Raw genomic sequence first — 14,440 nt, 5'->3', positions numbered from 1 at the left:
AATATTATAAATGCGAATGTTTAGATGGATGGATGGATGTATTTTTGTTTGAAGGTATCTCCAGAATGGCAGCATGGATCTTGATGAAATTTAGCATAGATGTAGAACATAGTCTGGAAGAACACATAGGCTACTAAGTTAGTATTTTTTAATTGCGCGCGGACGGAGTCGCGGGCTACAGCTAGTATACAATATGTAAATAGACTAACGTTCGCCCATTGATCAAAATCTGACCATAATTAATTTAAGTTCGAACCTAATTAAAATTTTGCTTTTATTAAAAATAGCTTTATACACATCTTTAATACTATTAAAAAGGTAGCAAAGGTTTTGCTTCCCTTGTCGTTAGGTCCAAGACCAAAATCCCCGTATAAAACTTATCGTTATCTTTCTCATTGTCTTGGACAAAACAGAGATAACAATATGTTTTAAACGGGGATTTAGTTCTCAGAAACCAACGATTATTGATATAATGATATTGCACAGCATCAGTTGAACGAAACAGAAAATAACATTCGTAATAATTTTTGCTGGGCTCAGATAAGATCACTCTATAAGATAAATTTCGTTTATCTTCCACTAGCTGTAACTTGCGGTTTCCAACAGTACGGTTTAATTAAAATGAAGCAGAGTGTTAAATAGCCTTTAGGAATCCTTAATAATTGAATTGTCAAATGCAAAAATAAATTTTCAAACACAACTCTATTCCCCAACCGAGAAATTCCACTGTAGGAATACTCGTAAAAGATATATTGTCTCTGTTACTCTCTAAAAAAACTAAGACAACATTATGTTTCATGTGGATGGTTTGAAATTATGAACCCACAGGTATAACAACGTCGTTCATTCTGTCCATACGTAGATGTTGCCTATACAAATCTCTTTACAATAAATAAAATTAGACTGTCTGGACGTATTTGTAAAGAAAAATCTTTTAGATTCTGTCTGTCTGTCTTTCCGCATTTCCGTGTTTCTTCCGAACCGATTTTGCAGGAATTTTTACTATAGTAGTAACTTGGCTATTTTTTTTTCATCCTGCGTTGACGCGTGAAATCGCTAGTATATGAATACGATACAACATACGAAGTCCACGGGGCGCAAATACACTGCGACCGTTTTTTTATGTATTGAAAAAGTTAGCGCTTGACCACGATCTCACCCGATGAGGTGAAGATGTGGTCTAAAGATGGTACGCGCTAGCTTTGTAGATGCCTATTCTCTCTACTCTTGAAGGCCCCCACATCGTATTTGGACGGAAAAACTGACGCCGGCAACTTATTCCAATCCTTAGCAGTACGCACAAGGAACGATGATTCAAACTTTTTCGTTCGAACGCGGCTTCGGCTTACCTCCACAATACGGGATGCAATGGGCATGCTTAAAGGATCCGATCAACATATCATTATTGTCTTTGAAATAATCATATAATATATAATACATAAATTTACTTGTGGCTTTATTAAGCTATAACAAAATAACTAAAAACTAATTACACAGCAAGGGCGGCCTTATCGCTATAAGCGATCTCTTCCAGGCAACTCAGTGGGACAGGAGAGACGAACATGAATAGCGGACGGATGATAGGCTACTAATTATTGTTTTTTTTACTTCGCTCGCTGGAGTCGCGGATATAAGCTAGTATTAAATAAACACAAAAAGAACTTTATAGTATATTGCAGAATAAATTAATCAACCTAATTATTGATTTCAATTATTTTTTGTATTATTTCTATTAATCTGTCTAGTCTGTACATATATATGTTATGTATTTTAGTTATATTTTACTGGATAGTTTACATATAAACATGATTTTAAAATTTTTCGTTCTATGATAGATTCTACTTCTACCTAAAAGTTAGGCTAAATCTATTGTTACTATAACATCGGTAGCGTTCAACAAATTAAATTGCTCAGGCGTTAGACTAGGAGCAATATAATTTAACTAATGGAATGAATAACCATTAAACTGATAACAACATTTGCATGAAACATTTACACATTCTACAAATTACTTCATAAACTAATGATATTAGAGTTTATTAATTGAAAGTCATTGTCAATATTATACATAAGAAATTTTTATGTGTGGATGTCTAATACCACATATCACCATAACGGCTGATCGTATCCCGAATGAATGAGCCCGTAGATAATGTCACATTCGATTATCAATATCGCATAAAGAATCGTCAAAATGCTAAGGTTTAATACGTGACAATTAGGTTACACTTCGACAGTTGTCTTTGGGTCTATCACGAATATTTGTGGCAATCGCCTTCGTATCAACATAGGCAATCAGGTCAAAATTAGTATTAGATTTTTGGTGTACTTTACGCCCGACAGATGCGCATCACAAATTTTAATACAAATTTTGTTGAATACGATACGATGGCGATTGTCACAATTATTCGTGCTGGGCCAACAGTTCCACGAATTTTGACTTTTCGATTAGCAATATCTTTAATTTTCGATTAGTGATACCGTAAATTGAATATTACTTGTGTCTAGTCGGGTTGTATGATATTTGGAACAGATATAAGTTGATTACAGTTTGAAATAGTATATTATTATAGCTTACCTATATACAGGTTACTATTTTGTTTAATTCAACGAGAATAAAGTCGTGGACGATAAAAAGCAAACATAATTCTTGGTACAATAAAATCTACGGTACGTTAGCTTGAAAATCTTTAAACCGTGATCTCTTTGCGAATCGGAGGCTTTAATGTGTTAATGAAACAGTATTTCTTGTTTATACATACTTACACTACCAATATATCTTTAATCAACACTTAAGTTCTTTAAATTCTACTTTATTATTCATTTACTACTTTATTATTGCTGAAATTAAAGATTGATAATGCAACTGCAACCTTTAAAAGTTTGCTAGATGTCTTTATTGTATAGACAGTTATTACTGAAATAATTTAAAGAAATCTGTTTTACTATCAAAGGTATTTGCCGACTGGCAAACAGATCTGTAGAAAATAATCAAAAAGCATATACTAGAAGAGTAACATCTAAAGTGTAACTTTAACTTTATTTAACTTCTAATTTTTAATCTGTTAACCTTTAAAACCTGCAAACTTTATATTATATTCTTTATTTTTATTGTAACTTGTAAGCAGAACTGAAAAAAAGGCTATTTTATTTTATTTTTACTTTATCAAAGAGCTTTATAAAAAAACATTGTAATCACGCTAATTATCTTTAAAAACAAAACTAAATGAGGGTGAAAGAAAGAAAAAAGTAACAGGGTTTATTAATATATTTAAAGATCAAACAAATTCCTTAAGATTATTTTATATGATAAAGTTTTATAACGTTGCTGAAATTATTAGTTGTATTATCAAAGATTCTTAACGCATCAAATATGAACGTTGTGTGTTAGTTTGTGTTGAGAATCGTGCCGAGGTCGGTCACGCGATTTGTCTATTAAAATAACATGAAGTATCAAATAAGGGTACGTATATATTAATGTATTCTTTCAAAATGTCAAATATGATGTTCTCATAATAGGGGTTGCAGTTTTCTATTTAGCTTTTACTTGATAATATTTAAATATAATTTTGTGCTTTTGAAAAAGTCGGGTAGTAATGACGTAGTTATATTTTACTTAATTGTAAGTACGTTTTACATATTAATTATACTTAAACATCTTAAAAAAAACCTCGAAATTGGCTTTCCTCATTATGTGGTTAAAAATTATGATGAAAAATAAAAAAAAATAAAATATCTTAGAAACCAAGAAATCTCTCATCGACCCTTGGCCTTGTTATAAAAAGCCCTAACAATAGCTTTCTAAGAAAAAAATTGATACAAACTGAGATATCGATTTTACATTGTTATCAATTATCTGAACGGAATTTGGAATTTCATCCTTTTAATTATATCAGAAAAAGTAAAATAAAATAAAGTAAAACTCAAAGGAAAAAAATTATACGTTCTTTTTAATTTGCTACGAAATTAAGAATTTAAAATCGCTGAAACTGCCATGTTAATATTAAAACTGAAGAACAATGTAGCCGTCATAATTAGCGTCAGCATAAAAACGTTTGAGTGTTCTTGAATCGCTACGTTAACTCAGCTGTTTTGTGTGTCATTTTGTAGGAAACGAGTATAAATTTCGTACATTATAAATTTAAAGTTCCCCCCGTCTTTGAACTTAATTGGGACGCAGACGGATATTGCTGTCTGATTTTAAATTAGTTCATTATATCTTACGTCGCGGATCTAACTACAAATTGGCTAAATTTTATGCCTCATTTTAAATATCGTAAGTGGAATATTTTATCATCGATAGTCACTTTTTTGTATGTCGATTGTTTTTTTTATAGTATTTTCCTGTTTTTATGTACATTTAAAGTATTTGAAACTGAATAGTAATATGAAGTGCTTTAATAAATAATAAATTAAAGTAAATATTTCAGTCTATAGAGCCAACCAAGATTGAAATTAGAGTATTGATCGTCATTATTGATAGATTTTACATGTCCAAATATTTTCTTAGGCGTCTATTATCCAGGAGTTAATTCAGTAAAATTATAACGTACTTCTATAATGTAATTCTTTTGATAAAACTCTACGATAACATTTATTCCGCTTTTGTTTCAGATAAAAACATCATTATGTCGGCACCTACAAGTGATAGTACTGAAGCCATCACCAACTCTGGCTACGGCAGCAGCGACGAGACCGCAAGTCTGCTGGTTGCAGCTCCAGCGGTGACAGTTATCGTGCCCACCGAGAACAGAACTGTCAAACCGATCTTACAGCGGCAAGATTGCACAACTAACTTACGACCCCAATTGTCAGGCGGCCCAGGCAGCGAGGAGAGTGCAACGTCTGTCAGAATTGAAGATAACTCAACAAGAAGTGTTCCCGATATAGAATTACAATGTCGAGATCCGCCAGACCGGCCCCAAACACTAATATCGCCCGTGGCCACCGGCAGCCACAGATGCTCCGTTACCACCTGCCAATTAGTGCCTCACGGATACACGAGATGTCGCGTTTGCGAACGCAGGCAGTCCACGGCGCCCGTGTCCGCATTGCACCTAGCGCGATCTGTTTCGAGAGAAAGCGTTCGTTCAGCATTTCATTACAACTGCGGTTGTAGTTCCCTGCACGCCGTCAACACGTGCCCTGTCATACAACCACCGGCGCTACTGTTGCCCACAACTAGTACTCGAATCATCCGCCAGAGTTCGCAGCCGGAGTCGAGCGCATGCGTGACCCACTGCCCTCACCACGCCCACCACCACCCCAGCGCCTCCTTGCGGCAACTGCGGGAACCGGGCGATGGAATAGCTGGCATTGCTGCCGATTCTCTGAGAATAAATGGTGGAATGCGTCCCTTCAAACAGGTAAGGGTAGTCGATAGATGGCGCTGTTCTGTTTTATGCTCGTCGGAGTTAATTTAAAATTAAGTAACTTTTAATTGGCAGACGTATTCTTATAAAATTTTCGGTTGCTTAAATCTGGTCGCTTGACTTTCAAGTAGATAAAACAGTATGAAAAACTTTAATTCCTTTGTTAAAAACAAACAAAATAGAAGTACAGTCAAAATCTGTTATAACGACATCGAAGGGTCTACTCATATTGAGTCGTAAAAACCGATAGTTGTAACAACCGGTGACAGGTATTAATAGGAAAGATATGTATATAACATTCAGCCAGGACCTTTGATTTTGGTCAATTTAACCGGTATGTTGTTCTAAACGATGTCGCTATAAACGGTTTTGACTGTAGTTATTTTTCTTATTTTATTAACCGCTCTTTTACTAATTTTCGTCATATATAACAGAAAATTAACTCAATACATTAATTTCAATAAATTTCTACTATATTAAATATTAATGTAATTGTACAGAGACATACTAAGTACATATATATAATTTAGCTATTTGCGATATTTATACATACGCTTTTTATGTCTTTTTTGTATATATGTACTTCAAATTCAGACTGTATTCGCTTATAGATTTCTTTTCATATTTCTAACCTTGCAGAACTAAATACTATAAGCTTTAGAGCCGGCGTGTATGTGCTGTGTAAAGAACACAAGAGCTATAAATCAAATCAAACTTGATGGCTTCGATTTGATTCTTTTTACACCAACAGGGTCTCCTCCTCTGCCCACAAACCTTGTCGCAGACTCGCCGAGCTCGTCTCAGACGCGCATTCACTGAAGCCACGGGAGATACTGTTAACTACGTTAGAACGGTTCGACAAATAGTAATTGCATCTCGCACCATACCACCATCGACTGTACAATCAAATAGTAACAACATCAATACATTATCTTTAGGGCTGCTTTACACAAAGTGTATCAAGCAACTCATAATGGTACCTTGAATTGTTCGGCAGTTGTCGGTCCTCTGTTAACTACTCTGTAGACTGTTTGGACTGCCAGAGTACGGGGGCCCTAATGTACAACTGCATCATAAATTACAAAATGATCTTTTAAATTATCAGTTAAATATATCCGTGAATCAAAAATTCTTACTATTACCTATCTATTAACAGTCATATCTAAACCTACATTGAAGTTATTAACACTCTTATTTATAACTACATTAAAAGTATTAACAAATAAAATAGATTGTGCAGTCGATATTGAGAGCTTAGTTTGCGAATGTGGCGTCCCTGTAGCTTCTATATACGGTCACGGTATATTCATATACTTAAATCCCATGGCACTTAGGCATTCACGTCCACGTGATCTTCGAAAGGTTATCATTAATTCGCATCACTGCTCACTTATGCAATAAATTAGCTTTATCTGTAATCAACTCTTTAATTGCGAATTTTCATAACTAGGATGATTTTAGATCCTGATTTTGCAGTATCATAACCCATAGTTTAATTATAAAATTCATTAATAGTTTTACGATACACAGCACTTACACATCTCAGTTATTTAAGAGGATGAGGCACTTTAGATAATAAGTAGTTTGCACAAAAATAATAACTATCTATTTATTACTTAATAGTATTCTGAAAACTTTATTTATTTCATATTTTTCTTACAATTTACTTAAGTTTATTGTAAATTTATAGACATTAAATTTATTTAGTTCTACTAACAAATTCTATTGTAACTACTATTAAGGTAAATGTTTACAATATATCTTATTTCAATAGCAGTATACATCGCTGACTAGTTCATGTCTATATTGATTTTCTCTTCCTTCCTGTTTGTTTTGTAGACTTTGAGTGGATATTTTCCTTCACTAAAAGCTAAGAGCTTTGTTTAATTTATTGTTATTTTGAAATTTAATATGTAAAATTACAACCAGCATACAGTCAACAGCGGAAAATTTGAGATTCTATCGAATATAAAAATGAAGGAATCGAAAACTTGTGATAAAATTAACTGCTAGCATATACACTTTTAATGTATAATTTATATGACATATATAAAAATTTATGACACATTACGCGTTATAGGTAATTTTAGTTCAAGGTTCTGGTCATAAAAATATAATAAAAATGTTTTAAATTCGTTGCGATCAATTTTATCTGTTCAACACCTTACTGAACGTACACAAGGACAAGAGTAATTTGACATTTTTTCTATACTCCAAATTACACGGCTATCGATTGCTACAAAATGACTTAAAGGTATACTGTCGTGTGATTGATTAGGTTACGTTTCAGTTCACGTAAATATTTAACCGAGTACACCGCTCATAGTTACCTTTAAGAAATATAATACCGACTAAATAAATATTAAACGACGACGTTATTGACTTTAGTATAGTAACTTAAATACAGTTTTTTGTCTGACTTGAAAAATACAAATGTACATGGCTCGAGTTAGCCTTCCCTTTATTGATATACTGTTTAATAATATTTTTTACAAATGTTAGTAGCCACTTAAGTACAATTTACGCCTTCATAAAAAAGGGGCGTAATTGAGATTAATCTAATTGTTGTTATTTTAAATAACTTAAGTTGAAAACGAAACATTTATTCTACTCATATTAAAAGTGTTACTAATTATACTAGAAAAAATATTAAAATAGAAATCAGTTACGACTGACTTCTTCAACGTTCACAAACCAATTTTTTCCTAGTATTATCCGATCCGTTATCCGAATTTTAAAGTTCTCTTTGTAACGATTGAATTTCAACATTTGAAAAGTGTTACGTAAAATGTAACAACTTGAATTGTGGGCTAGTATTTTTCGAATCAATGATCAAAGTTTGGTCCGTAATTAAATTTAGTCTACAATTTTATTTAGATCATATTTTGTTATAGGTTAGTTAATTATTTGCGTGATTCTGAGATTATTTAATAACGTTTTAAAAGGTTTCATTAATTTAATTATGAATATTCTTATAGCCTTATAACGTTATTACGGTTAATATATTATTTAAAAATTATTATTACCAGTGCATCTTATTTTTCTATAACCTCTTTTAGATGAAGGCGAGTTCAGCACTCTTTATTGTTTAATTAATTATTTTTTTTAGAACAGGTAATAGACAATAATCTAAATTGAATATCAAATAAAAATATACACAAAAGAGCAGAGTAACGATGCTATTGTCCCTAAAATCGTGGGGAAATGGAAGAAACCGAGCATGCTTCTTGCTTTTATGCACACGCTTACTCGAGTGGGGTCATCTAAAATGCGGTGATGATATCTGTCATGCGGTGTTGCCATCTGTAATGTTGTGTTGTCAATCTTAATAATATTATAAATGCGAATGTGTAGATGGATGGCTGGATGGATGGATGGATGGATGTTTGTTTGAAGGTATCTCCAAAACAGTTTTATGGATTTGGATGAAATTTAGCATTGATGTAGAACATAGTCTGGTAAGACATATAGGCTACTTATTAAGTTTTTTTTTTTAATTCCGCTCGGATGGAATCGCGGGCGATAGTTAATAGTTACTAAATCAGAGACATTGTTATCTAGATGGTTCCATCTGTCTTTCATTTGCATTTACAACTTGAGCATAAACAGAATAAGCATTACAGTTGATGCTAGGCGATGTTATTTTGCTCGATGCAGTGAAGTTTGATCGACACATCTGCAGCCATTTGTTCCGATTTGGCTGGAATCCAGATCAATCCAGGAGATATATAGAATGCTTCGTAACACAATGCCTTGAATTATGCCAAGATATACTTGAATTATACACTTATTGAATATCTCACATTTTACATTCAATTATTTAAAAAAAACACACACACAGCTTTTGGATGGTTGCTATTAAATGGTCTCAGTCTAAAGCAAAGGTGAATAACACCAAAGCATGAAGTTTAAAAGTTTTCGACGCGATTACGTTAAGTTGGACGCTTGAAAATTATTGTAACTTATTGCTTAAATCAGTATCTGTCTACGCAGATAATATTACCTTACTAGAGGGTTACGCATGTATGCACATTGTGGCCACGTGGCCATAAGTTTTTGAGCTAATATAACAATTGTCATATAATACCGATATTAATTTTCCTTGAACCGTAAATGGGGGGTTTTGTAATCTGCCTCTTGTAAATTAACTATTGTAATTATCTAGTAACATAATTAACTAATTAGAAACGGCTGTACCGTAGCTGACCTTACCATTCTTAACACCCGAACTGGCGTTTTGTTAATTTTAAATTGCTTGTTTCGTGTAAACTTTTTTAAAGCTACTTAAATCACTTCCTAAGTTATTTTGTTAAAGAGTATCGAATAAAACTCGTTTCTTTATTGTACTACAGTTAAATACAACCTAACTTACGACTTTATGAAAGACTGCCTCAACTTTTTCCAATAACAATGTCCGATTTGGAGAAATGGATTTTCGAACGTCAATATCCCGTTCAATTGAAACTCGGAGCTTTTCATAAACAAAATGAGTTAAACGAAGTAATAAGTTCAAGTTGTTTATTCTTAAAATATTCATTTCGCAATAACAACTTTAATTAAAAACATTTTTAATATATTTGTAATATAACTATACAAAATAAACTTATTTTGGATTTAAGTTATCGTATTATTACGAGTACTTCTAAAAAACAACAATTGTAATCGTCTTTGACTTGAAGTGTGATTTTGATGCGATCACCACCATCACTTACCATCTGAATACTACTCCTTAACTTTTATCTCTACTACGTTGGATACTATTACCGAATGTTTGGGGAGAAATATAATTTTGGATGATAATAAAACTTATTACCTCAACTGGAACTTACAAATAATAAATTTTATGTATTGTTCAAAATGTTACGAGCATGTGGTAAACATTAGCTATAAAACTAAATGTATTGTAACGAAGTGTGAAAATACATGTCAGAGACGAAAATTAAATGGATCCTAAATTGACTGCAGACTTTAAAATGAGCGAGAATCATTGAAAGACATGTTGGAAATTATGGAACTTATATGTAAATTGTACGTTTACAACTGAGACTGCGTCTAAATGGGGTGAAAGGCATCAGCTTTTATTTCAATGTATTTCGAGAACTCAATGTGTTTTTTTACAAGCCTTTACAGATAATATTTTGATATGGAATTAAAAAAATATGATAGTACATTTATCGGAACTATAAGACACATTTTATTACAACACATTCTATTTTCAACCACTCCCTCGTTCGAAGCGGAAACCTAACGGAACTCTCTACCGAAGTCTATTTCCCGACTGCAAAAAGTAAATGGCCACATACAATTTGTTTTGTAAGTTCATACAATGTCATTTGTTTTTCTTATAATATTCGGTATCTCGTGGTTCTCAACTTTGGTCTCCTGAAATCTTGGCGAGGTCGTCCGTATATAGAGTGAGGTAACTATGTAGCCCTCCACATAAATGTATATATGTAGCTGACTTAACTTTAAATGAGTTTTATATATACTAATGTTATAAAGAGGAAAGATTAGATTTTTTGGTTGCATTAAATAGGCTCTGAACTACTAAACTGATTCGAAAGATTCTTTCACTGTTGCGAAGCTACACTATCCCTGGGTGCTATAGGTTTTGTTTTAGATAAGCAAGATTTTTTTTTATTCCGCGTGGAGTAAGTCGCGTGCATCTGCTATACTTTGTGAATTTTTATGTTAATAAAGTGCACTTTAGTATTTTCCTTGATACAATGCATGATATGTGTACAAACACTCTATTCATTAGGAAATCGTACAGAATGGAATGTGCATTTGTGTACTAAAACGTTCCTTAAGATACATTTTCTCTTTGGTAATCTGTTTTGTTGATATAGTTGTTGTATTTAATTTGAACCACTGGTATTTATATAATTTTTAGCTATCTACCATAAAATTATTTTAAACAAAATTTGTCTAAATTACCTTAAATTGTTTTTTTTATTAAAATTTTTCTATTCTTAATAAAAAGATTAAAAGGTAACACGTCGATTACGTAACGCGTGATGTTTTTATTCTTTTCACTAAAAGAAAATAGATCCATGAAATATTGACATAATATTTCCACTTCGTATTTGTAACACCAATATTTTTACACAGTGTTTTTGCCGTTACGATGCTCGCTTCGCAGTACAGTTTTGTCTGCGATCTGGTCGTTTTCCAAAATGGCTGTTCGCCAATTTGAAATATGTTCGGAATATAAAATGCAGTGCAAATCTCGATTGAAAATTTAGTGTGACCATGTTTTTAGTCTATTGCAACTATTAAATGACTATTGTATAATTTTCTTTGTGAAAAGGTTTTTACAGTTAGTTAATATTATACGATATTTTTACCAATAAAATATAATCAGTTCTACGCAAGCTATACTTTTATTACTTCTTTATTCTTATTCATAAACTAGCGGTCGCCTCTGACTTCATTAGTGCAGAAAAAAGAAGCCTACAATATGCCTTTATGCATTAGCTACCATCCCGTTAATGCCCCGTCAAAATCGGTCTAAGTGATCCGGATATAAACCGGAAAAAATGCAGCCTTACAGACAAACAGACCGACACACAGAATTTTTTTAAAATAAATAAAAAATATCATTTTTTCGATATTACGCACAAACATCCCAATTTTATTAATTGAACGTCAATAATTTAGGTTCAAAGTTAATGAAAAAGATTTTAAATTGTTCTTTGCGGGATATATTAATTACTTGTATTCTCTACAGAAACATGATCCATATCTACTAACATAATCACTTAAGTGCAACTTATGTCACGACTATTTCATAAGAAATATAAACTATCCGATTCTTGAAACATGTCACAATCCACAAACACTAGGCAATTATTTACCTGGCTCAAGTTTCCTACAACATTGGCATAGAGCCAACAAAATTTAACGTAACAACTGAATAGGCAAAAGTGTAATTAGCTTCGTGATTGATGCTTAGGGAGAAAAATTGATTCTGTAATAAAAGTATTTGATCCGATTTTCATAAAAGTGGGACGAGCGACTTCATAGATCGATTAATTATTCGTTGGCGCTTGGGACTCGATCACAATCGTTTCTACTACGTCACGGGACGAACATCAAATGCCAATTTACTGACTTAAGTAACTTTTAAATGAATATCTTTTTAAAACCATTCTGCAGCCTATACACTGTTAAGCATTTTTAAATTGAAGTAAATCATTCTATAGTAGGCTTCGTATGTCGACTATCACTTTATATGAATCACAAAAGTTACTTATAAGTTGAGTTACGAAGAAAAACGCTATTTTACCGAATACAATTATTTAATCAAAAGAAAACTGTGATTTTACTACATAAAAAAAAAACATCCAGTACGAAAAGCCATTTGTTGAAGTTGTCAAAAAGTCAAAGATTAAGTCCTGTCAAACATCGGACATAGATTATAACTCTTGTACCGAGCGGGCTTACGGCCGCGTGGGTCGGTTTGCTATAATTATACTTAATTTAAAAGATATTCTAAAAATTCCTTTTATATGTGAATTTCGGTCTTAATAGAAAATAAAACAAGTCTTTTTTAATTTCCTTCGACATTTTTGCTGTTTTCTCCAATATTAGACATGTGCGAAAGTGGAATAAGAAAACAAATAAATGACCTTAGGTAACATCCATATATTGTATTAAGAACATAATAGCGATGCATTATTAACTTCACTTTACATCGACCAACGTAAGTCAAGATCGATCGAATAGATGCAAACAGTCAACATATTTATTATTCAACAATCTTCGTATACTGAGAATCAATAGCTGATGAAACTTTTAACTAATGCAAGTTTAACGTGAGGCCATTTGAAAAAAACGCGTTAGGAAAAGGGTACGTGATTAAATTTTCTAGTAAATTTGGTAAAAAAATTGTAATAATTATAGTTGGATCCATTTCATAGGTTTATTAATGGTAATATTTAAAAAAATCATCCTGTGTAAACGTCTATCAATCTTAAAAGGCTTTAGGAAATAAAAGGAGAAATCTTGATAGCACTTATTAGGTGAAAATAATGTTCAAGTTTAGATAAAGCACATAACTATTTTCTTTAGTATCACATCTGTTGATATAAATACTTCATTTTATCACTGTGTGTATAAACACAAATGATTTTAGTATACAGCAATACATCAACCCTCAAACTTCGGTTTTATAACAGAGAAAAAATTACCATCAAAAAAGCAAAAAAAAAAAAAAGAAAAAAGAAAATACTTAAACTTTCTACGTTTCTCAATTCATCCATCTTTTTTGGTATAAAATTTCCTTTTTAGTTCTATCTCTTTGTAGGTTTATCTATAGATCATTTATTATCACGAAGCGGCAATTTCGTCTTTTGAAACATTAATAATTTCAACGTAGTCCGCTTCGTTTCGCCTAAAGCCTTCGAATTGTTAATATTGTGGGCGAAAATAATTTATATTTATTTAAGATGAATCTGTATGAATTATCCGATTTGATGATGAAATTATTACATTGAATTTATTTCAATTTAAAATTAAGGAACAACAAAATATTGTGTGTAACTGGATAATTCGGTATTTATTACTTAGAAATGATAGTAATAATTGTCCGGGAAAAAATATATTTACTTTACGTACTTGTTAATTGTTTAAACATATTTTTTACTATCAAAATATAAAAATATGGTTTACTAATATTGAATAATATTTTTAATATTAACAAACATAAATAGAAATTCTTAAATTCTATCTTATCTTCTAAAATTCGATGTCATTCATGTAAGAAAAAAACAAACAAATCTATTAAAGAAATTGTCACTAACAATTCAAATGTTTTAAAGTTACAAACCAAACACTTGTACGTTCTTTTTGTTCATTTTTCAGGTACATTTCTTGCTTTAAAAATTCCAAACCATCATTGAAATTTCCTCTCAACTGCTGTCTCATAAAAATAACTCGGAGAACAAAGGCATGTAGAATAATGCGTGCGCTATCTTACAATCAACGGCTGAGTAATGAGCCGCCAACAATACGACCCATCAAATACCATGTCCGCTGAAAAGCTAATAACTGAGCAAAGACGCGAG

General features: G+C 32.0%; 1 protein-coding gene across 1 annotated transcript in view; it reads left to right on the top strand.

The window, feature by feature from the left end:
• LOC106716389 (small conductance calcium-activated potassium channel protein) overlaps positions 1-14,440 on the top strand; it is an 87,496-nt gene that overhangs the window by 34,932 nt on the left and 38,124 nt on the right. The window contains exons 2-3 of the mRNA XM_045682815.1: positions 4,615-5,366; positions 6,124-6,225. Of these exons, the coding sequence (XP_045538771.1) occupies positions 4,629-5,366; positions 6,124-6,225 (840 nt within the window). The 5' untranslated portion in view covers positions 4,615-4,628. The remainder of the gene's footprint in view (positions 1-4,614; positions 5,367-6,123; positions 6,226-14,440) is intronic.

Source organism: Papilio machaon, chromosome 20 (genome assembly GCF_912999745.1).
Source record: "Papilio machaon chromosome 20, ilPapMach1.1, whole genome shotgun sequence".
NCBI lineage: Eukaryota > Metazoa > Arthropoda > Insecta > Lepidoptera > Papilionidae > Papilio > Papilio machaon.
The sequence above is the reverse complement of the archived record's forward strand: the minus strand, read 5'-3'. Positions and strand labels throughout refer to the sequence as shown.